At 41.4% G+C, this 27,228-nt stretch overlaps 1 protein-coding gene across 44 annotated transcripts in view; it reads left to right on the forward strand.

Annotated features, from left to right (window-relative positions):
• LOC122576030 (glutamate-gated chloride channel) overlaps positions 1–27,228 on the forward strand; it is an 87,608-nt gene that overhangs the window by 35,791 nt on the left and 24,589 nt on the right. For 25 of the 44 annotated variants that reach the window (XR_006319637.1, XR_006319638.1, XR_006319639.1 and 22 more), the window contains 6 exons: positions 364–550; positions 13,342–13,512; positions 14,593–15,185; positions 21,185–21,337; positions 25,953–26,017; positions 26,884–27,104. Coding sequence is in view for 39 of the 44 variants with exons in the window: in XM_043745754.1 (XP_043601689.1) it covers positions 13,352–13,512; positions 14,593–15,185; positions 21,185–21,337; positions 25,953–26,017; positions 26,884–27,104 (1,193 nt within the window). In the remaining 5 variants the exon portion in view is untranslated. The remainder of the gene's footprint in view (positions 1–363; positions 551–13,341; positions 13,513–14,592; positions 15,186–21,184; positions 21,338–25,952; positions 26,018–26,883; positions 27,105–27,228) is intronic. The other 19 variants (XM_043745774.1, XM_043745778.1, XM_043745777.1 and 16 more) reach the window with 8 other exon arrangements.

The raw sequence follows: 27,228 nt of genomic DNA on the forward strand, positions 1-27,228 counted from the left end.
ACGGCGATTCTAAAGAATAAAACCATTGCAATTTGATTTGTTCGTAATCTCGTGGTTAAAATACATCGCCTAAAGGAACAAGATAACGAGCAAGTGTCTGAATAGCGTTGAACAGTAGCGTACACAGGCTGTTCGTTGACACAAAAGTTTCCAAAATCAGCGAATCGGAAACGACCAACTTCCATCCTGTAATTATTATTTTTCCCTGTTCTTACTTGTACATAAGTAACTGTTATACTCGACGAACGAGAAAGACGTTATATCGTGCGAACAATTAATTCACGCTTGGCGAAGACTTGTTAAACCTGCAAGCAGCGAAGTTTCTTAAAGATGTTACACCTCGACATTTTACATTTATTCTAGATGACAGTTGCCAGCGGTGGACGTTAAAGTGATACACGAGCCACCGAAAGGATCCTTTGCTCGAGAAAGCGAACGAGAAGTGGTAAGCAGGAAGATGAGAGTCCGTGAGAGTTGAAGTAAAAACCTGCACAACGAATAGCAACAGCCTGCCTCGTCCATTGCGACCAGCCACATATCTCACGTTAAGGTAAGCTTCTATAGGGTGTCTCATGAGTCGCGAATGAGCGTTCAAATAGTTAACAACTTTTTCCATTGTTAATATCTTTTACTCAGCTTCTTCTTTTATTTATCTATTTGGGGTCTCATTCGCTTCATTCGCTATTACTAGCTTGCGTACAATTGCGTTTCAGAGACTTACAGAATAATATCATACTACAATATATTATATCGTAATGGTACGTCATACAGTTTGCTCATAAATATGTAGAATATTTAAATTGTATTAATTTTTACATTTATATGCTTGTAACTTATACATAACTTATATACCTGTATAATAATTATCATACTTGTAACACGTGTCAGTTGTGGCGAGTGCAGCAAAATTAGTTGGGAAGGTGCGTGTCTATTAGAAATTGCAACAGTCGTTTTATTTCTCCCTCTTCATATAGGATCGTGTCGAGGTTGCTTGGAAGTTGAGTTTTGAAATTTTGCATATTCGATTGGTAGGTGTTTCACAGCGATTCTTGCAAATGTTATTACACTACCAGGGTTCATATTTATTTTATTATTTTCCTTTGCAATAAACTACAAATCTCGGAGATTCATCGACGCTATGTACGAAACAACACATCTCTTAGACGTCGTTCATTTTCCGTTTCATAAAGGGGAGCTTTTTCCACGAGGGTGTTCCATTACGGCAGTTAATTTATCGACTGTATTGCTCTAATTTCTGCAGGAACTTGTGCCACAGTTGTGGGGTCGTTCGAGGCTTACTCGCATACATTATTCCTTCCGGGAAAGCTCGTAAAAACAAAATTGGGGGCCGTGAAGTCCGGAGACGTTGACGATCAATCAATTGCAGCTTTACGAGAAATTATTATTTCTCCAAACATCTCCGACCATTCTTTCTTTCCTAAGACATTCGAAGTAAAATGAAACGTAACAATTCGAGGAGCGCAGCAGGATTAATTGTAAGATGGATCGAACGTTCCTCCGTCTGTTCGAGCTATGAACGTGATTTTTAATTCATCCTACAGAGCATCTACTCAAATGAAAACGCCTAGGAGCCTGCCATAGCAATTTTTAACGAATTTACAATTATAAAGTGTAATAAAAAAGTTACAGTAAGTTAATTAGCAGAGATAAAGGCGTGATTACTCGACAAATAGCTTCGTAACTAATCTCAGTAGCCAGTTAATCGTACGTGACGCGAGAAGCGTAAGAAAGTTAGAAAAACCGTATTTTAAGTTGCGCTTCTTTTCTATCGGTTCGTTCCTTACTTTCCAAACTCGACGTGAAAGTTTCTGGGCTAGATCGGGCAATAAGACGGTAAGTTACACAAGAAGCTACACCTGTGGTCAGGTCTGTTTTGTATCACAGGATAAGATCAATCGACGGTCGATTTGATTCGACGTCCATTTTTATGATATTGCGTGTGTCGATGGAATTGATCGGCGACGACGACGGTGATTGCCTGTTGGTGTGAAAATTGTCCGTTTCGTCGTTTCCACTAGGAAACCAGGCAGCTCGTAGATAAGTAGCGGGAGTCATGGAAGGAAGTTACGCCTCGAACGAACGTCTTGATGATGCGAAAAGTCAATCAATAGGTCCGTGGTGGTCGTAGAGTTATGCATTGCGAACGTGTTGATCTGTTAACTGGGTCATCCCTTAAGCAAAGGCTCCTATACTTCATCGAATTAAAAGGTAATAAAGACAAATCGATTTCCTTGAACCCATTAAGAAGAGACAGAGAAATATGTGGAACACGATATTAGCGCACGGCAAGAAATTCGAAGGTCTGAAAATTTGGAAATTCGTGAGATTGAAAGTTCGAGAGTTTGCGAGATTGGAAATTCGAAGATTCGAAGATCTGGAAATTTGAAAACGAAATGCCGCGTTAACAGGACGTTAAGGCTTAATGGCTCGAGTCAGTCTTAGTTCTTATAAATGCACATCATAAGAAGAAAATTTGATATGTAGATCTTCGTTGCCTGTCTGATTTTAATCTTATTTTATACCTCAATTTTATTTTTCATTCTGTTATATTTTAATATGACATGGTGAAAGGCGAGAAGAACTTCTTGCATAGGTTCAAACATGTAATTCTTTTCAAAAAGGCTCGATAAACCGATGAAACTTTATAACAAACGTACAATTGTCAATACGAGTAACGTTTTTGTATTACGTCGAGGTTTCAATACTTTTTTAAGAAATGTAAAGACAATTTTCTGATAGCATGAAATTGTTTGACCGTTGAAACGTTCCGAATTAAATAAAAAAAATAGAAAATGTGACTTTTTCGTGCTCTCGACTTTGTAGCCTTCCAACGTAAATACGACGTAATTTATTTATGAACGAAACGAAGCGACGCGAGATGCGACGAGATAAAAGAAACCCAAATAGAGAAAATATTACCTCGAAGAAATTAGCAATCCGAATGGCGAGTTAACATGTTCTCCTCGTTTAAAAAGTTAATAGAAATTCCAGCAATCTTTCTCTCGAGGCAAAGCGAAAGTTTGTCGTGTTAATAAACGATATCGTGACGAAACTGACCGCGCCGTAAGGTACAAATGAACGCGTTTATCGCGTAAAAAATTCAACGAATAACTGGTTTAGTGGTTCACGGTGAAATTGCCACGACCCGCTTTCGAAAAGCTAAAATCTCGTCCTTAACCCAGCTAGTTAATTCAGCACCTTCACCTTTGCGTGATGTTATCGACTTCCTTGTAGCTGGCAAAATATAGGAGATTCCGTGTTTAAGCGGATCGGGGAAAAAGTGGTCGTCGATAAAATGTAACGTCAAGTTCCCGCAGGCTGCTTTTCGAACAGGAGTTTGGCGCACCGTAAAGATCCGAATATCTTCCCTACAGACTTGGCGCACAACGTGTGTGCATATATTTCTACGATAGGCGAAAGCTATTTGTGACGTTATCGGCGATGTTGTAACAACAAACGGCGCTGACAGAGGAAAAGAAACAAGCCGTGAAATGTTTATCGCGTTGTTACAGTCTCTTCGTTGAATTAGAATCGCTCGAGACTTTTGATATTTTACGCTTTAGTAAAATCGAGAGACGCGGGCGTATTCAAATAACGAAGTATTTAATTACCGCAGATTTAGTAAACCGGTTAACGTTGCCGTGGGCTACGATCGGTTAAAAACGACGAAAATGCCAGTTTTCTACGGTTTCTGGTTTATAGCTGCAATAAATCTTCCGTTCTGCTCATCTTTCGATGCCTGTTGCTTGTTCGTGCAACAACCGATTTCGATGAGATTTTCAGCGTGTATATGACTGACATAAATGTACAAAGTGCACTTTTTAAACTTTCATTGTAGAATCGGGTAAAGAACAATTATAAAAAGTATGCTTGCATTATTTTCTTCGCGATTCCGACCAGCTGCGATCTTTTCACAAATTGTTTTCCACCTCGTCTAACGAACTGATCCTTTCTAACTTTAAAAGGAACCAAGTTCTTCGGTCGAATTTAAGAACAAAAAGGAGTCATTCCGTTTCACAGAGTTGCAGCAATACTTGCGTTCCGAACTGCACGCGCGTACGAACTCTTTTCATTGTTTTTAGATGTACATTTCCCGAAGTGGGTCCGCACGGAGTTGTTCTCTCTTGCACCACGTACGTGCCATATCGTAGCGTGCGTGTTGCATTCGAAGAAGTGGAATTTCTGCGCGCGATTCTAATTTCGTATGAAAAAGTCGTGCGACCACATCGAACCAACGATGAAGCGCAAATTCTGCGATTTGTTCACGTAGAAACACGAAGAGGTAAAGTATTTTTACATCTCCTCGGGAAATGTTGAGGGAGCTCGAGGAGACGCGTTATTTGCGCGCAGCCTCGTTAGGGAAGCGAAAAAGAAGAAAAAAAAAAGAAAACACAGTCTGCGAAAGAGGAGAGAATGTTCTCGTTCGTCTCGTCTTTGAATATCACGCAGTTCGCCGTTCCGTAATTACAGGAATTGAACGAAAGCTTTCGTAGAAATTGCGTTACTCAAAATATTACGCGACCGTCCCAGATCGGGCGACGAGCCGGAAAGGTGTGGGAGTTTCGCTGGCGTCTTCGTGTCTGTTGTGCTAGATACTGTCTCTCGGTAATTTCCGAAGGAGCATCCTTCTGCTTCTAGATCCTTTCGCGGGAACGTTATTGATCCGCGCTCTGCACACGACTACGTACGAACGAAGGAAGAATTTCGCCGAGGGTCGAAGTAATTGGTCACGATGATTCGCGAACTTAACGACCGGCGTCGCCGCCAAACGTTTCAATCTAAATCGAGGACGTCGCTCCTCGTTCGAATCGAATCACAACCGTTCAATGCTATGGTTACGTACATCGAATACATATTTGGACGAACGGACGCTCGCACGAATTCGATACGTCGATGCAATGAAACATGTATATGTAGATTTTTCTGAGTAGACTACGGATTTCGTATGCAAATTCGTGTTTTCATAAACGCAAATGAGAAAGCGGGAGCCTCGCAAAGACTCGCTTCGTCCATCGACGAATACTCTTCCCCCTTATTCTCTACGTTTTACATATTTTATGCAAATCCCATGTACATTTCTTCGAATTCCCCAACAAATGCGTACGAACTCGCGCTTTATTTATAAGCGCAGTGTCGCACTCGTTCGTTCGTCGGAACGCCAATTCGTCCGAGTGCCACAGCGAACGTGGTCCAATACGAAGAACGAAGAGGACAGCGAGACGAGACGAGGCGACGCGCGGTATATGTCTCCGTCAGAAAGATAAGCGTTTAATCGGTAAAATTGCGAGGAAAGGCAGGAGGCGCGTGCCTGTTGCGGTCCGCGCGCGCGTATTCGTGCAAAGGGAGAAAGTCGGTGGAGAAAATTCCGTGGCGGTTTTCGTGGCCAGGAAAGGAGGCTATCGGGCTGGGAAAAGTATCCTGCAAAGGGTAAAGAAAAAGAAGAAGAAAAATAAGAAGGATCGGTAAAGAAGAAAGAGGGGAAGATAGAGGGGAGTATAGCGTGGAAAGGAGCCGCGGACTCGGAATGGGACGGGCTAAGCCACGTGACATACTCTATAGCGTTTCGTGCCGCAACGCCCCGTATTGATCGAACGAACATCAGCTGTATGGTTGGTAGCGTTTACTCGTACCTACCGCCTGCCGGTCTCACTAGCACTGGCCACGACCACTCGTACCATCGACTCGCGGCTGCGTCTGCTCTTTTCTCTCCTATTCCCTTGTCGAATCTTCCGTTTCCATCTTCCATGCAAGTCGTACATTCAGTTGAAATTGGGATTTCTTCGTGTTTTTCTTTGAGAAATATGGTACGGTGGTATTGGCGTTACGTTCCCGAAGAGTACGTTGTTAACTTACGTGTATGCTAGTTTTTACGATTTCGTGGAACGTCGTTCGCGAGGTATTTCTGACGATACGATGACGTATCGAGGATTTCCTCGATGAGGAATACACGTCGATCTCGCGATAACGAGGCAACAGAGGAGGAGCAGGGTATTCATAGCGGAGGAAAAGCGCATGGTTAACATGCAGCCATGTATGGATGATCCGACAGCTTTGTCCGTAAGTGGGTTGCTATGTCCGCAACTGCTACGAGCTTCTAGCGGGGAAATCGTAAGCTAAGATACATCTGCACGAGGTCGCGCCACTTTTTCGCGTAACGCGTTATTATATTCTACGTAAAACAATTCGTCGTACGATTTAATGATTCTGACGTTCGAATATCGCCGTGAACTTTTACACGCTGAACGTACATGCGCTATCGTTCATAATTATCTGAACATTTCAATTTCCTAAGGGGAAATTCCTCTTTAAAATACATTTTGTTAAAACTTCACGTTATTGCAAATATACAGAATATACTTCTCTCTCTATCTCTCTTTCCAATGAAATCTAAATTTAATCTTCGATTTTTATCTCGCTTAACTATATACAGGGTTTGGACAAAATAATGGAAACACCTCTCGTACGTATATCAGATACATACACGAGTACGACATATATGTATATGGACAAAATAATGGAAACACCTCTTACTAGTCACATACACGTACGAGCATGACGTGTCTGTGTATGAACGAGATAATGGAAACAGCTCGTACATGTCATATACATATATGACGTATATGACACGTAAAAGGGTGTTCCCGTCATTTTATCCAACCCGTGTACGTATACGATAGTTGATATTAATCGATATAGACGATAGAGAAGCGATTAAGGATAGATAAAAATAAATCGGACTTGCGAAGACAACCGAGTAAGCGACTCGAAGCGCTCCAAGTCTATGCAGTTTCGTTAGTTAGGATTACAGCGCGATTCGATGTGTTTCTAGTCACGTCCTACGAGTTTCTATAGCCTTTATGACGTGTCAGTCATTCATTAGAGATAAACATAGAACTAGAGCAACGCGGATATAGTTGTTGTTTCAGTTTAAGTTTACCAGTAGCACTTCAAGAGCTAGTAACAGTAAGAAAACCTTCTTCGATCGTAAATTTAAAACTACCGTAACAAGGGTATCAACGTTTCGATCGAATTGCGCCGGCTATTCGAACGCTCGTGGACGACGATGTACGCGCATAAAGCGCGATGCTGATATTCGCGATTAAAGTAGAAACGATCAAGCTGTCAAAGTATCGCGGCCAGTGAATTGCGAACGCGTTAAAATATCGGTTTTCATCGAGCGAATATCGGTAATTATACGAAGATCGGAAGTCTTTTATTTTATTTTGTTGTTTTTCACAGATAAACGTTTTCTGCAATTTTAACCGCTTACTGTTGCGGTTAAAAATCGCGCTCCGTGAACCCCGGTTTATTCGCTTCTGCCCGGCAGTTTTTCCGCGGCAAGAACTTTTATGAAAAGACTTTTTGTTTGGACGGCCAAGTAGAGCCCAATGAATAAATGAATTTTCCCTCTTTGCCCTTGTTTACTTGTCCCGTTTTCGCGTTCGCATTCCTTTTTAATTCTACTCGGGCAAGCTCGTCCGGCCTCGTAATTAAGGAGATCGGCTTTATCATGGAATACCACGTCGAACAGAAAGTGAAGTAATATGAAGGATCCAACCGAATGATATGTACAAGCGAGCGTGAGACGACTCTTTACGAGGGAACGAGAAACAAAACGTAAGAGATAATTTGCTCGCCCGAGGTTCAGTTTTCCCGGAAGATTTTTTTTGAAAATCACTTGCTCGTGCGAGTGACGAATTAATAATTAGAGGCAACACTTCCTACCTTCTTATGGAATTACCACCAGGCTAAAACGTAGCGGTGATATATTGTACTATTTATTACGTATACTACTATATAGATTTACTATTTAAATATCGTTGCTTGCGCTAACGTCGCAAGTATCTTTATTTACTTCAAAGAAGCTTCTACCAGTTTGCAACTCTTAACGCAACTCGTACGAATATTTCTTACAATTTCCTGCGTCGTTATCTCGTACAAACGCGAAATTACCGATTAATTGCGCTCGATGAATTCCACCGATTGGCACGTTTTCTATGCAACCAGAAGACGTTCTAATCTACTTACGAACCAAGAGCTGCATATCCATGACACTTTGATCAAGCAACCAGCAACCGCTCAGACCTGCGAGTTTTCTAGAAAAATTGTGAAATACCGAAAATTGAGGATGGTCTTGGATACGATAGCCGGACACTGTAAAATAGAAATATATCAATACATAGAATATATGTTATCCATTCGAGTGCGGCGAGAAAGGCGGAGGCATCGGCAAAGTTGGAGGCGGAGACGCGTGCAACTGGTTGATTTTCGATGATTCGTGCGAAGCCACGGTGCGTGATTCTACCGGCGCAATTTAAGCTGGTCGAGGAGCAACCGTCTGCAAACACTTGTGGAGGAGCCTGGGGCGAGCTTCAAGAGGCCGATCGTGTCTACGCGAGAAAAGACGAGGCTGGTTAATGGTTAAGCAAGCTACATAGCACATACCTGTCACGTTAAACCGTGTTACTCTTCTTCATCCGACCGAGCGGCCTGTAAACCAGCCTGCAGCTACTCTAGTCTGTCGAACAAAGTCCTCCGAACGAATAGAAGAGCCCCGCACGGTACGTTCTTTCTCTCGACCGACGTTCGTTAATAAACTACGGAAGACCGGAGTTTTATCTTTAACTTCTTCGGTCTCTTCTTTTCTAAAAGAACGTCTCCCTCGTGGCTCGTTACGTTTCTACTTCGCCAAGCTAATTAACACTGTTCTTATATTCATCGAGCGCGGAACTCAGCCGCGGTTACATCGAGCAATGCTTTAATTTTCAGCTCGTCGTGCATACACAGTAACTGTGGAGTGTAGGATATTGCAGTTATTGTGCATTCCAGTGGAAAATGTTTCGATCCTTCGCGCAGATAGTACACTTTGCAGTAAGGCATTAGTCCGCGTCGTTGTCGCTGGATTATTGCGCGTGACTGTGCCAATTTATATTTTTGCGAATACGCCATAAAGAAACATAATATAGAAATTGTTTGGAAGAAATTTCTTTCGTATTAATATATCTGAGAATATCAATATTGCTTGAACAAATTATTCTTTACATCCTAGCTGTTACACCCTTCCTTTTTGCTTGTTAAAACGAGAACAACATTGCAACGTAGAACTTCGAGGATCGTGGGTTAAAAAGCAAATTATTCGAGAAAAAATCGATCAAAGAAGAAATAATTAGGCTAAATGTAAGAAAGCTAGAGATCGTTATGTTGCAATTGAGTGGAGCTTCGATACAGACGAAGCATTCTAAACGTGGACTTTGTTCAGGGATTTAGCTACGTTGGATTAGAAGCCACAATGCTGAACAACGTTAATCGCCAATTTGCAAGGAGGAAAAAGAGTTTTCGTTACCGGCTCGCGGTACTAATGCGATTCGAGCAAATTAAGGATATCGGTGATCGTTCAGCGTTTGCTCGATTCCGCGCGTTTAACTCTGCAGGGGTTGAGATTTATTCGACAGACACATGCAAAATTTTCTGCTATACGAACCCTCCTAGGTATAGTAACATAGGATTATCGAATCGCCATAAGCTCTGACGTTGTAGAATCCAATCTTGAACTTTGCACGGAACAATCAAACCATGAATTCTCAGTATAATATGAAAATTCGATATAACGGGTGTTGCAAAGGATGAGAAAAGATACTTTGATTATTTTTTTAATTTATTTCAGTTGATTTGAATCACCTTAAGCTTAAACATTCGCTGACTTGGCACGGAACGATCAAACCTGGAGTTTTCAATATAATGCGAAAATATAATATCAAAATGATATTATAATACAATGCAAAATACAGTACACTAGATATCTGAAGAACGAAGAAGACTGAATTAATTAATTTTTGCAAATTATCGATGATTCGATCATTCCATGTGATATAAAATCATAGAAATTGAGTCTGCGATCTCCAGCAATTTATAGCTTGCCGATTCGTTAATGTTATTGGCTAGTAAATATTATTCTACGAAAGGTGCACGTTCAAAGGGGCAGTATCGTCAAGTTTTAACATTTCTTACAAGACGAACGTTTATTTCTCAATTATATAATGTCGCAACTCCATATTTTTTCACGGGTATCGTAACGAGGTAAAACAATTTACTCGCTTTATGTCGTATCGTTTTCAACTATTGCTTACGATTATAAATAATATACAGTGCATTAAATCGCAAAAAAGAAAATGAAAAGTATCTTTACACCTGAGTTTTTGTTGTAAACCTCAGGAAATTTTAATTCAAATTAACGCGACATAAACGTCGGTAAAGAGCACGTACGAAAGGAGCGTACGAAAAAATGCTACACTCCAAATTAGTTAAAACGTACATTCTCCATCTTTTCTCGTGACCCCTTCGCATATCTTTATTAGCATTATTATATCGGGATGCAGGAAAAGCCAAAGTTAGTATCACGTAACTAAATATTTGCGAAATGTGATATCACACACACACACACACAGACACAAACGTGCACAGTGTAGCATAATAAAGGAGCGACGAAAACTACTAGAAAACTCGCGATCTTTTGTCATGCATAGTTTGCTAGAGAAGCAGAAACGCGAGCGTCGTATGGCGGAAGGAAACTGTGAATGGCGTGGCAAAGGACCGCTGCAAGTTATAGGGTCAGACAGAAAGAGTGAAAATGGTCCTCGACACGCTCGCGAAGCTGCTCGGAATGGTCCTGCATAACAACCTACTCAAGAAGTGCCTGCACGACGCGAGTGTCGACTCGCAACTCACTCAGACGACCTTCTCCTACGGTCAACTTACCTTTTGCGACGACTTTAATGCGTCGCAGCTTGGCACCACGGTAATCCGCGAGCGTCTGTGCAAATTTTACGTTTCAAAATGAAATATCGTTGCGTGTCACGAACAGATTAAAAACAGGTCGTTTGTTGAAAAGTAAAAAATACGTGAACTGCAGGGGAAAAGGAATATGGACACAGAGTTGTGGGAAAATTGCAATTAAATTGCGAGGTAATTCATCCGCAATGGCGTTCAATTTTTCTGTGCTTCATTGGCAATTCGATAAATTCTCGTTCAATAAAATTTGCAGCGAAATTCGTAAATGTAATTCGAGTATAATCACAAGGTACGATCATAGGTAAGTGAGAAACATAAACGTAAGATTGAGTCAGATATGTACGGGAAACGGAAGATACGCCGTAGAGACACGAGAGATAAATGTATTAACATTTATCTCACTTGTTCGGAGAGGATGTAATCCAGTTACGTTGTAATTGTAATGCAATTGGCAGATAAATTAACGGAAAGGTTTGAATTACGTAATTAAATTATGTAATTAAATTACACCGTAATTCAGTTGACACAATTGTGTACGAATGTACGTATTTAAATATTAAGAGAATTACAGAAAACCATGACAAACCGTCAGAAAGTTACTAAACCTTCTTGGAAACTTTAAATTATAAAGATTTTGTACATTCGCCCTTAAAATTCTTTTAATGAAACATTGATATTTGATGTAGACTGTGAATTGTGAATCGCTTTTCTAAATAAAATTGTTAAATATATTTCTATAAGCTTCCCTCGTCGTATAAAGTATGAGGTTAAAAAGTCATTACATAATTCGTCCATAATTCTTTCCAATTTTAAACAAAATATAATAATCGCGAATACATGAGCGAGAGAAGAAGAAAATTTCCAGATTTTTACTTAAACTTAAAGGAGATCTTTTCCCCTCGGAAAAATACAAATGCAGCAGAGTTAATTGCTAAAGAACGAGAAGAAGAAAATGTTCGCATTTTGCCTAAACCTAAAGTATCTTTATCTCTTGGAGAAATACGATCGAGTGGGGAAAAATGATGAAAAAAGAGATGCAGCAGTATGAATCGTTTCTTAGATTAGTTCTGACGTTCTGTACGAGACCAGAAAGCGTACGTAATGCTTCTGAGTGTAAGAAGGGGGCAAAAAGGCGATATTAGTTTCCGTCGAACCAGTTGATTTCGTGCTTGCAGACAATCCAGTGGAACAAAGGCGGTATAAAAGCGAGATGAAACAAGTTCACGGCGGTAGCCACGATATATTCGAGCTTTGAAACTCGTGTTTGGAAGGTTCAGCCTTATCCGTCGAATTCCGTTAAAAGGGATCGTCTGGCAGGGTCGGTAGACTCCGTGAATCCGTGTGTTCGTATGAGAATCGCGCAAAAGGTCGTAGATCAAAAGTGTATCCACAGGTCTTTGAGAGGTAATCCTGCACCTCCCTTTTAATACACTCGGCAACGGGGTAAAGTGGTATATAGCGATGATCTGTACGGTAAATGAAACATTTTTAACCGGTTTTGCATCGAGTTTTTCCAGCGAATGGAAAAAGAAGAAATAATATCTATCGCGCGTAGTAAAATCGCATGCATTCGATTGCTTTTGATCAAATTTTTGTTTCATCTTGTTCGCTTTTTAACTCGAACATTTTACCAATATTTTACTGAACGTATGTATAATGATTTATAACAGGCTTTACACAGACGAGTATATTAAAATTCGTATCGTTTTGCTAAACTTGGGTATTACGAACTTTCCCTGCAAAATTTATAACACACGAGACGATTTACCTTCTCAAACATCAACTTCTTCTACGAAGGAAGACCGTTGATTTGTAAATGGTGTTTATCGTAAACGCGTGTCATATCCTTTAAGACGATTAAAGTAAGATTAAAGTAAAAGGGAAGATGGTTAACGCGAAGCTATTTCTACCAAAACCAGTGAAAATGACTGGTCTTTAAAAAATACGTAATAACGGAATATTTTTATATTTATTGATTTATTACTTTCTTACAGAAGCAATTCCATGTTACGTAGTAGATTTTTGGTATTATCAATCCATCTGGGATCTCTAAACGAGGATTGACACATTTATAAAATTGCAGAGTCAGTCATTTCGACTGGTGTGGTAGTTACAGTGTTAAACAACAAAGATTAATGAGAAAATTACGAATCGTTGCCTGTCAGACAGTCGTTTCCAAACACCGTGCATCGCCACTCGAATAAAATTGATTTATCTTCTCGTGCGTTTCGCATTTTGCGCGAAACGAACGTGCCGTTATCCAGTCGTCCTACTTATCCTTCGCTTCCAAAGTGCATCGAAAAATACGATATTTCTCGTATGCGAATATCTCAGAGGCAAGCTAATTGAATTATTTATTATCTGATTTATAAGGAATATATTTCATGGAAAAGCGCGTTCATTCGCAACGACGGTAAGACAGAGCCGTAGAAATATTCCAGACCTGGTATCGCTTTTGTTAGCGGATGACATTCGTTTCTCTTGCACTGCGGATGGAATACATAATAATGGAAAATGTGCTTTCTGTTTCAGATGACATAGAATGGGTTGGGTGGCGCTAGGGCGGTGTGCGGGTGGTGGCGGCCGCCTCTCGTCCGTCCTCTCGCTGTCTCTCACCTCCCTCGCAAGCTCCCTCATCTTCACCATCCTCTGTATCCTCACACTTGCCCTCACTCTTGTCACTCTCGTGCGTGCCGAAGACATGTACGTATTATGGAATACACGATAATTAACACCTTCTTCAGCCATCGATCTGCTCTTAACTTCCCGATACGAAAGTATGATACCGGAATAACGGTCGCGTTATCTTCCTCTGTTTGAAGAGATTTTTTACTCGGCCAGGGGGCTGCTAAAGTTTAACGATCCGAACGCATCGAGAAGCTAAGAGAGGGACACTAGAGTAGAACACTGTTGTGTTTGCTTGTGATAGGATCGAGAGAGCGACATTGTGGCGACGACGCGGTACAGAATATATGCGAAGATGAATCTAGACTCGCTCGATGTTTGACATTAGACGAAACAAATCTATTTTGCATGGAATATCGAGAATCGTCGCTAATGTCGCCTCGTTTCTTGTTCAAAGGCTCTTATACTTGTTTTACATTTAATATTGCGCAAACTTGTCTCGTTATTAACCGGGACGCCGGTCGAAGGGTGGGGAGTTGGCTTGTTCGCTGTCTATTTACCCTTTTACGCTGGTGAACTTACTTTACCGGCCATAAACTTGCCGTTGTCGTGGTCGTGGCGATGCGGGATGGCTACAGAGCAACTGAGACGTTGATAGCAACGGACGCGTCTAATCGCGTGACACCGATGTTGGCTCGAGAGAAGATTTATAGCGAATTCTCAATGTCTAACGCTTGCCGATAGTCTTGAAATCGGAATAGAGTCGGGCTGAACTTTGAGAGAGACGAAAGCGGCCAGGTAATCGGTCTTATCGCGAATCTTCTTTCGCTCGACCAGCGTCCCAAAAGTCGTTCGATTGCATCGTACACGTTTAGCCAAGTGTAGACAAGTTTGGATCCTAGTGATCGCGACGTAGACAACGATCGAAGCAACAGATCGTTAAATTAGCGAATTTCCAGACTAATTCGATGACGCTCGAAGGTAGAAGCTGTTTTTACATTATACATATACATTATATATATATATATATTATATATACATATATATATATACATATATATATATATACACGTATTATATAGTGCGTTTTAGAGAGCTCTGCGTAATATTCGTCGAATAATTCGTAGATCGTGTGAGTTTCTCTTTTAATATGTGTAGCCATAACGAATTCACTCGAAAGAGAACGACGCGCGTTTCGTACAGATCGCGTGCGACAAGCGCATTCTCAGGAAAACCGATCTTCTTGGACACCTCGAAGGTCAAGGTCGAGGCTCGCGACAAAGCGAACTGCGGGTTAATCTGCGGATCGACCTTCGGGGTGGCTAGAGAGAGAGAACACTCGATGATCGGGGGTGAAAACCGAGGAAAGGAATGGAAAGGAAAGGAAAGAGGAAAGGAAAGGAGAAAGGAGAAAGGAAAGGAAAGAGAAAGAAAAGGAAAGGAAAAATTCCGTCGTGGATCCGGTGGTTTCGGGGCTAGCTACAATACGTTGTGTTGCAGTTTCGAGGAGGGCAAGTCGGACAAGGAGATACTGGACAACCTGCTGCTGTCGACCCGTTACGACAAGCGGCTTCTGCCCCCGGTCCAAGGTACACTGAGGCCCCCGCCCCACACCCGTCAAGACGACTACACCCCTGACTACCTCGTACCCAATGACCCTGATCATCCAGAGCACCTCGAACACCACCGGCACCGCTACCACCATACAGCACTACACAACCACAGCTCACTGCTCACCCCTCGTCGAAAGGGTACTCTATATTAGAAATCGATCTGATCACGCTAAATCGGCATAAGGAAAAGGAAAAATGAAAAAAGAAAAGACAAAGTATAAAGAACGAGAGGAAACGCGAGAACGAATGAAAGTGGAACTCGGTTATCTTATTTTGTTTTACTTTAATTTCACTTCGTCCTCGTTCCCCTCTTCTGCCCTCTACTTTTTCATATTCGCGTTTCACGTTCCACGGTGTCCCCTTTCCTTCCTATCGTCAGTTCGCACGTTGCGTGCTTGTCGTATGCATTTACGTGCTGCGCGAGATTGCGCGTTTTTCACGGTTACGTATCTGAGCGAAGGTATCACGGTACGCATGGCAGGATCGCTATGAAATTGGAGAGAAAGAGTCGCGCTTGTCGATGAATACGTTAGAGTGGCGTGTAAAAGGATACGAGACGGGGAGAGGAAAAGGAATGTGGGGATAAAGGGGAATGAAATGAAAAGGAAAGGTGAATAGAGAGCACGAATGAAATCGGAATGGCAAGAAAGTAATAATCGGTTTCTTTTGATGTCGAAACGACAAACTGGCCGAATCGGCCGACCCGTCTGACCAATGTCGGCCCTCTATCACTAGCTGCAAGGCTCTCGCTGCCAACAGCTGTTTACCACGCCGCGCCGAACGGCTGCTCCGTTGGAAATCCAATTCAAGTCAGTAATAAATTTGTAGTCTCTCGGCTAAGGCGATTGGAATTCTTCTTGAGATTGAAATCATCTCGACCAGACTTTCTAGCATTTTTATCGCTATACGGAACGAATCTGAACATTCTTGAAATTTTTTTTCTCGTAACTGAATTATTTCTTTCTTTTCTTTTTTCTTTTCTCTTCCTTCTGTCGATCTCGCTGAACGAAATTTCGCTGAACGAGATATTTTGGATTGGTAAAACAGATCCATATGAAATTCTTTGTATTACATTTACGGCGTCCTTCAAGCTGCATTAACGAGTTTTTTAATTAATTTCTTTTCATCTCAATGAGACGAGCGCGTAAATTAAGCAATGTTATCAACGTAATAAAAAATCTAGTGGTTTCAGACGTCACCAGGTATTTACGTCACGCTTTATACGAATCCGAGATACGAGCCGGTGTTACACGGCGCAGATTTATTCGAATATAAATTTACTTACCTCTTGGCAAATTAATCATCGATCTAAAGAATGGTCCCTCCGCCTCTATAGCGAAACGACCATGTCGTCACCCGAAATAGATTAACGCGTCTATTTCCTACAATTATAATGCTCTCGTGCTACGAATGCTACGAGAACAAGCGTAAGTACGCAATAGACGTCGTTTGCACGAAAACGCAATGCCATTTAAATCGTTTTCCTTCGTATAGCTTGAATAGATTGAAAGAAATTTCACAAATTCTTAATTCTTCGTCCGTTCAATTCAAGAAATAAGATATCGAAGAAGAAACAGGTCGCGCTGTGTAATTTGGCGAACCGATAGCCTTGAAGCGTTAAAAGAACAAAATTTTATTTGAAAATTAAGTGATTTCGAATGAATATACCGCAGGAATTTCAGGAAAATTTTCTACATTTTTCAAAATTCCCAATATATCGATGGTAGAATATCCGCGATATTCCTATTAATTAAAAGGTGATGACGAACAGAAATGTTTGCTTTGGAAAAGACGACGAAGATTGGTGTCGTAATGTCAGCCCGCAACGTGTAAGTAGAAAAGGATGCGGTCAGACGGATCCGCCGAATTCGGCCACTCGTTTCTACAACAAAAATCTTCCGCTTGAACGAGCTTTGCAGAGAAAAGCTTCTATCGAATTGAGCGAAATATCAAAAGATCGTTGCGATGCCGCGATAAACCGCCAGCTAGTAGTTTGCAGCTATTACGCGTAAGCAAACTCATTTGGAATAATTATAGTAGTTTCGCGATATGCCTCGTTTCCGTTTCAAGCGTTCTTCACCCTCTTTTCTCTATGTCGACCACACGATCTGGTGTTCTCCAATACTTGAATTACAACGAACAAAAATTCTATTAAAATTAAATTAAATTAAAATAAATTGATTATTAATTTTTAGCAAACAGATACAGTTGGTGAGCGTTTTTATATGGAAAAATGTACATTTACATAACACAAGTACGATGTTTCCGAAACGTTTCTCTTAGCAGTGGTACTTGACAATTACGTCTCCAATGCTTCAATTATCGACACGCTTTTGCGCACGATGATTGCACCGCTGATTATGAAAATGGCCCGAGTCATATATTTTTTTATTTCGCTCGGTGTATTACGTTTCGCGTTTGACGCGTTAGCTGAATCCTGTTTAACGACGCAAAATAAGCGACAAGCTCGCATTTTTTACATTCTTGTCTCGGGTCGCTTTCGTAATTACCGGCGCAAATGTCGGCGAACGCGTGACTTCGATGTGACTCGGTTGGCGATATTAATTAAGCATTCGTCGAGATTGCTTATTTGGCACTGATCTACTGAAACGCTTGCGTTTGGTATCTCGTGAGAAACTACGTCGGTTGTGCCAAATCTCGTGGTTAAAGTGTGCCACCGATCAAGATGGGCACGTTCAAATGTCGCTGGATTTTAAGTGCAAATACATATTCAAAATAGACACGTGCAGTGTGAATCACCTTGTTGGTATTAGTTGATTGCAAAAGTTCCGTCGGTCTTACGCAATGAAAATTATATCACAAACGCTTTCAATAATCTCGTTTATACTCAGTATGTCTATCGCGTCGTGTCCATTTAATTTTATCGCTCCTCCTCGTTTATCTCAACTCACTGATATCTCTCGCGAAGAATTCTTGGCCCCTAGAGTCCATGAAGATACTCATAGACATGAAATTACGTTACGTGAAATTCCTTTCATCTGCACGTTTCTTAAATAGAAGAACAGAAATTGTGAATGGATTACGTATTTTTGTATATGTCAACGGATATAATTATAGAAAAGCATTGGTTTAAAACGTTTTCGGACATGCAACATCGATTGTTATTACACGAAACTAGTCTCCGTTCTGATAGGATTAAAGTATTGTAAAGACGCTGACTATTCTTGCAAGCTTGGTAACCGGAAGCCATTCGAAGCCGAAATGCAAGAATTAAACAAATAATAAAATGGATAGTCTTCCTTCAAATGACTTATAATTTATCTAAAAGGAGAAAAAAAAAGAAAAAGAAACGCGAATTGTACCAAGAAACAACGCAAGAACCGACAGAATTTTTGCACCCACCTAATATTACTTATCGCGTGTCGACGAGTTTCGTTTTCCGATTTCCACCTTGCGCTCTACGATTTCCGTTTTTAGAATCTCGAAAGCGACAAAGGGATCGGTAATTGATCGATGTAGCGGTATCACGGTACAGGCGCGAAACAGGTTTCCACGCCAGGCTCGGTAAAGTGCCTATCAGGAAGACAACGTTTTACCCTGTGAAAGAAAGTCTGGCGTGACAAAAGGACGGTTTCTCTGTGCATTGGAGGGAACGGGGAAGTTGCCACGACGCCCTCGAGCACCGGCATCATTTGTTCAGCCAGCGAATGTAAAGAAAGCACGCTTTCTCGCAAAAGTGCGAGATGCAAGATGAAAAGAGAATGGCGACGAGTCTCGAGAATCGGTGGAGAAAACAAGCCGCGTGTATCGCTTCCCTCTAGTTTTCCCTGCTACGTTGGCGCAACATTTTTCAATTGTAGCGACAAAAGAGACGCGTTGATTGCTTGTTTCGTGCTAAGTACACATCTTCTTCGTGTTCTTCTTCGTGGTAGAATAAACGCAAACATCCCGGTAAGATAGAGAAGATGTCAGAGACAGACTGAGAGAGAGGGAGAGAAAGAGGAAGAAATTTTCAAACGCGTAACTTAGATAGATACCAGTTCGAAAGGAAGTAACGAACTGCGCGACGAAAATTGAAGAGCAAAGTATGTAGAAGACGAATATGAAACGGCGACGAGTACAGAGGGTGAAGAGTCGCGTCGCTAACAAAACGAACGCGATACGAACTCGAACTGCATGGAAACTGCATTATTTGAAGTTCAACGGAACGAGTTGACGCGGCGCAATTCTGCAGCTTCCTGACTTTTCTTCGAGATGCAACGACGAGCGTAACTGAACCTACAAGAGCAACAGATTTTATATAAATTATTTCTTATTTACCGTTGAAATTAGACATTCACGAAAAATTCACATAACAGAAGCTAGTCGAAAGAATTTTTTTAATTCGTTTACCTGCAACACAAAGTACTCGACTTTCTGTCGTTTTTGTTTTTGCCAATCGAACGTTTAGGTTGAACAATCTGCTAGAATCTTGTGCGAAATCCTTTGCACTTGGAATCGTTTTAACGCGTTTTGGCATAGTTCGTGCAAGATCTTTGGCCCAGTGATCGAACGAATTTCGCTCGAACGATTGCCGATACTCTTCTGCAGATTAGAAAAAAAGAAAAGAGAAGAACGTACGGTAAATATTCGTACAAAACGTTTCTGTTATGTCTATTTCTTCTTTACGCCGTAATTTTAGTGGCAAATAACGAATTATTTATATAAAGGCTGCTAGCACTGGTGCAATTATGCTTTTCATGCCGTCACTTTGATTTTCTGCAAAGCTTCTCACTTTGTTTACCATTTTTTGTAAAGAAAACTTCACTCCTTTTTTTTTTTCTTCTTTTCTACTTTCTTCTTGCCAATTTAATCGAACATCCCGAGTCCGAGAAAGGGACAAATAAGGTCAAGTAGAATGTGTGTTTAACGCTTTCGAGGTTACGTTTTCGCGAAGAATTTGGCAAGGGAAGCTTAAATAGGTCGCGAGCCAATTGGTCGTGTCCGGTAATTGAAAATCCATCGGCACGCCCTTATCGTTTACTTGAACAAATTGACCAGTGTTTGTATGGTAAAATCAACATTGAAAATATTTGTGTTGTCGATAGGGGTGTGCTGTTTTCCTATCGATTCGATCGAGGTGGAACGTTCATAAGCTCCCCCTCCCCAAAAATACTCGATTTCGTGATAGGTGTTGACATCGTTAGGCGGAACTAGGTTCACGAAGAAACCAGATGAGACGTGGGCAAGAGTTGTTGGGTGTCACAGAAATTCACACACTCAGACTCTTACGAAATGAATACAACCTTCACATTCCCGTTGCTATTCTTTTTGCTGTTCGATCGGATAACGAATCGCTCGTAGAAAAGCTATTTGTCAAGAACCTAACGGAAAGCTGAGTATTTTTTCAAATGTTTTTTCCCAACAGAGGCACGGAAGAGAGGATGGAAATATGAGATAACCATTTTATTGTTCTAAGGATAATAACTTCGGGAAAACGGAATAATACAATAGAGGGAAGGTAGTAGAAAAATAACTTTAAATTATAAATATGTATATAAAAATAACTATAAATTAGACTTTTCAACACGTTCAACGATTCGTCGACTTTTCATCTAAATTAACATTAGAACTAGCAAGTGTCTCGTATTTATACCAACTCGCAATTCCTACTTTTGTCGTTGTATCGCGATCGAAATCGAAGATCGTTCAAAGATCATCCGAAGATTGCAAAATAAATCAAATTACTACTATACGCTACGTGGACGTACGCGCATGCAGACCTTTCGGTCGTAATTTAAATCAAGAAGATCATCGATCGAACAAAAAGCCAACAATCTTTCGGCGAGGATATTAGAATCTTCGTGATAGTACTCGTAATCGTCGTTACACGGATATCGGTGATTTATGTACGTCGGAGCTTCACCTCGTATTTCTACCCTCTCTTCTACCGCAGTAATTTGTCGTTGCTGTCGTTATTGTTATTGTCGTTCCATCGCGTATACTGGAATGCCGTGCTGCAAAAGACAAAAAAAAAAAAAAAAAAATAAAAAAAGAAAAAATAGAAATAGAAAGGAAAAATGCGGAATTCGAGGAAGAACAAGTAGACGGCGAGCGCAGGATCGAACAGTTACATTGACCGATAGTAACACGAAAAAAAGGATGAGACGTGGGCAAGGGGTTGTTGGGTGTTACAGATGCGGATTTCTGCTGCGGAATGCGATGGCCTGGTGACGCCACCGGCCTGTCGAACCGGTCGTCGACCTCCTCTAACGACCCCAAGAACCAGTACAAGAACCAGAACAATAACCACTACACGTCGCACCAACACCTTCGCACCCACCTTCGCGGTCCGTCCTTCTGCTTTTACTTCTCTCGTAACCTCGTCTAGAGAAATAATTAAGGCAACCACGACTTTCATTCCGACCCGACCCATTCAGTTCGCCGCGTTCTCTCCTCTCTTTCGCGTCTCGTTGCCGCCTCTTTCGTCCGTCTCTGTTCATTCGTTTCGACTTTATTATTTTATTGAACGAAGCCCTTGATTCTCCGGCGAACATAATCGGTAACAGTGTGTACCGTGTATAGCTGTATATAACGGAGGACACTGTTGAAACGTACGGGCGTATATGGAATCCTGAATGGGTTGCTAGTCGAATTTCCGTACGAGGGTTTATAGGTCGATCGATTTTTTAGTGGAACCACTACGGTTTTCTGCTTCCATGTATATTCTTGTTGGCAAGAGCAACAAGACTCTGCTCTTTGAAAGCTTTTCTCGGTTCTCGGTCCCTATATTTTTAAAACACTAGAACTACCGAACTCTGGTCAAAGCGACTGATTCCTCGTTCTTTGAATCGTTAAAAACACGCCGCTGTTTCTCGTCATATTAATGTTCGCTTCTGTCGAGACGAAACGTGATTATAAATAGCATTGACCGCGTATAAAATTATTTTACATATATATATATTATGTATAATTTGTGTTGGTTTAGTAATATAAGCGACACGTGCCAATATCTGCGATTGTATCGGTTTAGCTTTGTAACAGCAGTTTAATTGCAACCGATCATGCGCCACGTATTTATTTAAATAGACATCAAAGATAGTTCTAGTGTTGAGAAAACTTTTCGATCGAGCTCGAGTTGCAATTTTTTCGCTCGAATAAACGTGATCTTGGACGTGTTGCGAGACACGGGCGATTCGAGCGAGGCGTGTAAACGTTGTTCGACCTAAACCCTTCGACTGTTCGATCTTAAACACACGCACAATCAGAATACTCGCGGCAACTCGGTTGAATAAACCTTTTACGTTACCACGTTACTTCGTAAAACGTTGGCTCGTGATTCGAACAGCATAAACAAGAAAGACTAGAAAAGTTGTGTTGTTGGTAGACGCGAAGCTCGAAACGGGACATTCGTGTTAAGAGGACGTAAAAGCGTTGCTTACCGATCACGGTATCCGACATTCTTTTCGAGCCTGGCAACGTTCGTGTCCGATGTGCCCCGCCGATTGTTGCTCGTTTCATCGGCGTAATAACAGCGCGGCTGTTATCAAAAACCAGCAGGAAAACCGGCGTGTTCACGATTCGATAACGCGTCGATTTCTTTTTTTTTTTTTTTATATTGTCTGCTGCATAATCCTGGTATGCAGTGTAGAACATAACTGTACCGATATTACGATGTAACGACCACGAGTTTTCTACGAACAATTTTTTATTTACTATCGACATTAAGGTATACGAAAAATAAACGTAACAGAAATATTTTGCATGGTTAATGTTTAGCCAAACGATTTTTCAATTTGTCCAATGTCTTTCGTTTGCTTGCAATAAGAAATATTTATATTTAGTCGGTCTTTCATTTATTATAAATTCTTTAGCTTCTTAGGATTGTTTCAATGCGTTTTGCCATAGTTTGTACAAGATTTTGGCTCAAGATCAATTTCGTTCTATCGCTTTTCGATTCTCGTCTGCAATTCGAGAATCGCTACCAGTGGAGATTCGTAAGAGTCTCGTAATCTAATCGATTTTTCTGCTAAATATTTTTACACCATTAAATGCTGATTTGTTATACCGCGGCCTATTCGACGCAACGATCCAACGACGATCAAACTATGGTTGTACAGTACGAAACACGCTTAAATCCACGAATATCTCTCGTTAGGCGTCGGACAAAAATTGTTTAGCTTAGCTTCAATCGCGCGAAATATATCTATCGTATGAATTTCTTGTATACCTGCAATGTTAGGGGTAATAAAAAATGGTTCATAAAACAGGTTCAATTATGTTCTTCACTGTACAAGATGCGTCACGGAATCGGGTCGAGTTATATCTGGAAATTGGTGGGAGATAGAGAGAAACAGTACGGGGAAAAGTTGAATGACATGATGCAATCTCGGTTCTTCTTAGTATGCAACGGTTCACCGAGAAATCGCAATTGCGCTCTTCTTTTCAACGAAACTCCGTAATATTTTCGATGTATTTTCTAATTCTCTGCAAAAGAGTACTCCGGGACACTTGGATGGAGAAACGCTTAATCCAAAAGATATTTCAATTTCAATTCCACCGAACTTAACGTATAAGAGAACGTCAAGGGAAACATGAACGCAACCACTCCGCCCTTTTTCCTTGTCTCTCGTATACACAGTTTCGCTAAGTTAAAATCGAGATATCTTTTAAACTAAGCGTTCGTCGACCCAAGTATCTTCATAGCTTCTCGCAGACGGTTCAAAGTTGCCACCGAACGATCAACGAAAACTTACAGAGTGTCGTTTAAGAAAAGAGCGCATTTGTGCTTTGCCGATGCATCGTTGCGTACTAGGAAAAGCACCTACGAACATAGAGATCTTATCACGCCGTTTAACTTTCCCCTCTACAGTTCCTTGCTATCTCTCGTCGAGGTCGAGCTACAACCCGGCTCAACTGCCTGACACATCCTGCACACTTTCTTAAGCGGTTGATATCGGCGAAAATGTTTCTATCGCCGAAGACGACAGCTCGTCGCGGAGAGCCGCTGCCAACAGGCTGTTCCTCGATCGTCGAGATACGATTTCTAAATATCATCACGTTCCATCCTTGCCCCATGTTCCATCCGTATTTCACGACACCGTACTACGTAACTTATCAAACGCAATCGCGTTTTGCCGTGTCTTTGCCGTAGTGGAATGCGTTGGCAATTATATCGGATCGGTGGTTAGGACTCGTTAGACGCGTGACACGCGAACAGTGCCGGTGCAAATTGGCCGTTCCATGCTGAGAAACGCCGCGCATCGGGCACATCATTGATTAGACAAGGGCGTGCAGCGAAAATGAAATCGTTCGCCCGGCGGAGCATCGCTGCAACGATCATTTTGTTTCCGTTTCCATTTCCATTTCCATTTCCGTTACCGTTTCCGTTTCCGTTTCCGTTGCGAGCGATCCTCTTCTCGATCGAATGTCGCCGTGCTATCGCGCCTCTCGACGACCGGTTCTCGAGTCCTAACTCTCCGACTACGAGCTTCACACAATATACAAACACGAAATTTAGTCGCAGCATGTGCACAGCATGGCTCTAATGACGCTTTCGCGATAACAAGCAACGGCTTCTGGCAAGGCGTAGAGAAGGAAAAGAGAAAGAGAAGAACAGCAACATGTCGATCTCGGGATCGCAGACCGAGACTCGGGATCGAAGTTTCAAGTATCGAGATCGGAATGATCGTACGTGCACAGGCTCACGAAAGCGTTCCAAGACTCGTACATGTGCTTTATGCACGAGTATTACGTGTGTCATACTTGCACATTTTCCAATTTCCTTTGCTTTTTCACGTCACGAGACTTGCGTGATTATACATGCATCGATATAGTTTGAAATACATTCGAAGATATACGTACGTGTAACGTATGAAAATTGCAAGATATTTGACACAAGTATACAGAGAATGTGGTAACACTGCAGCAGCGAACACGAGGTAGAAATAATAATAAAAAAACGTTTGTACGAACGCGTGTTTCGTCCGATCTTCTTGCAAATTTATGGCCATTTTTGTGGTTTAAGCGTTTCAACGACCCGAAACTGCGCTTCTCTTCGGGACAACGTGTCCGAAACGGCCACACTCGGTCTGTGTTATTCGACGTATACCTGGAATGTTTGAAAGATTGAGAAATTCTTAGACGCGACGTACAAACGTATAATATTTGCGTACAAACCGAGAGTAGCCATTTCGGGTAAACGATTGCGGATTATCGAAACGCAGAAGTAGATCGGACAGAACGCGTGTTCGCATCAACTTCCTTCGTTGCTTTCGTGCCTGCTGTCCACTCTTGAGATGAATCCCTTGAAACGTTACCATACACCCTGTATATTTCATCAGAAAACTCGTTAAGGAGCCAATTATCCATTACATTGATAAACATTAACAAAATATTCCCTAAGATGATGTTTGACACTTGTTGTATACTTGAGACGGCTGTTCATGTCGCGTACTAATATTTTATCCGACATATATTTGCGATAAACATGTCGCAACTTGTATGTATGTACATTTTGGAATCGCTTTGAAATTTTCGCTCGATGTGATCATGCCAGTCACGTTATAGTGGCAACGAATTTTCAAAATGTGTTGTTTTATAGAGCACACGCGATACGCGGCATAAAAGTTGTCTCATAGCAGGTTCAAACGCTTTCGTAAACCATAGTGTACCTTCGATCGATCGATCGGTTTACAAGTCACTCGCACGAGTTAGGGAAACCGAGACTATTTCTGCTTTGCCACCGCTTGATGTCAAACACGTTTCAACCGATGTTTGCAAGTGAGACTATGTCGAAGTTAAAAAATTAGCCAGCAACTTTCTGAGTAATGCCGATTCCCTTTCCCGATGCGAGATGTCTCCCCTCCGAAGAATGTTCTTTTTCGAATTAGCGTGCTCTTCTGGTGACTGCTTCGAACAAGTGCCCGGTGGAGCCTTTAATCTCAATCGTACACTGTGTTTCAGGAACCTTGACCGTAAACGTGAGCGTGCTCTTGTTAAGTTTGGCTTCTCCCGACGAGTCCAGTTTGGTAATTCATCAATTTTCTCTCATTAAATCCGTCCACGCGTACGAACGTCATGCGTCTGTCAGATTCGACGTTCCTATTGTATCATATTCATTTATTTCAGCCTGATGGCCTACAAAATTGCACTTGGTTTCGCATAGTTTAGAAACGTCAAACAAAACTAAAGCTAAACAATCTATAGATAACTACAATGGCGTAAGAATTGACTAGCTTCTTGAGTGATCATTATACGTGTAAAGATTAGGATGACAAATTTGTATTTATAACTGCATTTATACCAGGGACCACAAGTGACAGTTACTTCTTAAATTTTCTCGAAAAAATTATGGAAAATTGTTCATTTTTGTTTAAATGGGGAACGGTGAAAGTACAGTTAGAGCAAGATTTTTGGCTTCGCGTGGGACATCGTCAAATAATTGACGTTCTCCATTAATTCCGTAGACTCAAAAATGCGTCTTTTCCAACGAGATAAATATTCAATTTCATATTCAATTTCGCCGGCCGAGGGCAATAGAGATATTTAAATATCGCTACGTTTGTATTAGCGATTAAAAATAGCAGTTGTACCTTAAAATTTCCCGAAAAGATCCATTTTTCATGAAAACCAGCGTAATTTCCATACCTTGATTTTATAGCATCGCGGGACGAGCGGTTCGTTTTATATTTTTCGTCCTTTCGATGAGATAAGTTGGCTCGTCGAAACTTATCGTCGTACGAGAGAAATAGCGAAACGCGTCACCGTAAATCTTTTGTGAACACCAGGTGCACCAAGGCCGTTAAAACGTGACACGCACGTGCCCCTCTGCATATTTCATTCGACGATGATCGTTGGAATTTCGTAACGGTCCTTGCGTTTCTTTTATCGACAGAAATACGAGGTGGAATTCCTGCTGCAACAACAGTGGTACGACCCGCGATTACGATACAGCAATCGGTCGCAGTACGAGTACTTGAATGCGATTCATCATTACGATGATATCTGGTTGCCGGACACGTACTTCATAATGCACGGAGACTTCAAGGACCCGCTCATACCAGTTCATTTTGCCCTTCGGATATATCGCAACGGCACGGTCAACTACCTTATGCGGTATTTATCTCCATTTTCTATTGCAAGCCGATGCGTTTCTATATTAAAAGGGAATCTACGCTTTACGGTGATTATTTGCAACAGCATATTTCTGATTCTTCGGCTTTCGATCGCGTTATTGCGT

Source organism: Bombus pyrosoma, linkage group LG15 (genome assembly GCF_014825855.1).
Source record: "Bombus pyrosoma isolate SC7728 linkage group LG15, ASM1482585v1, whole genome shotgun sequence".
NCBI lineage: Eukaryota > Metazoa > Arthropoda > Insecta > Hymenoptera > Apidae > Bombus > Bombus pyrosoma.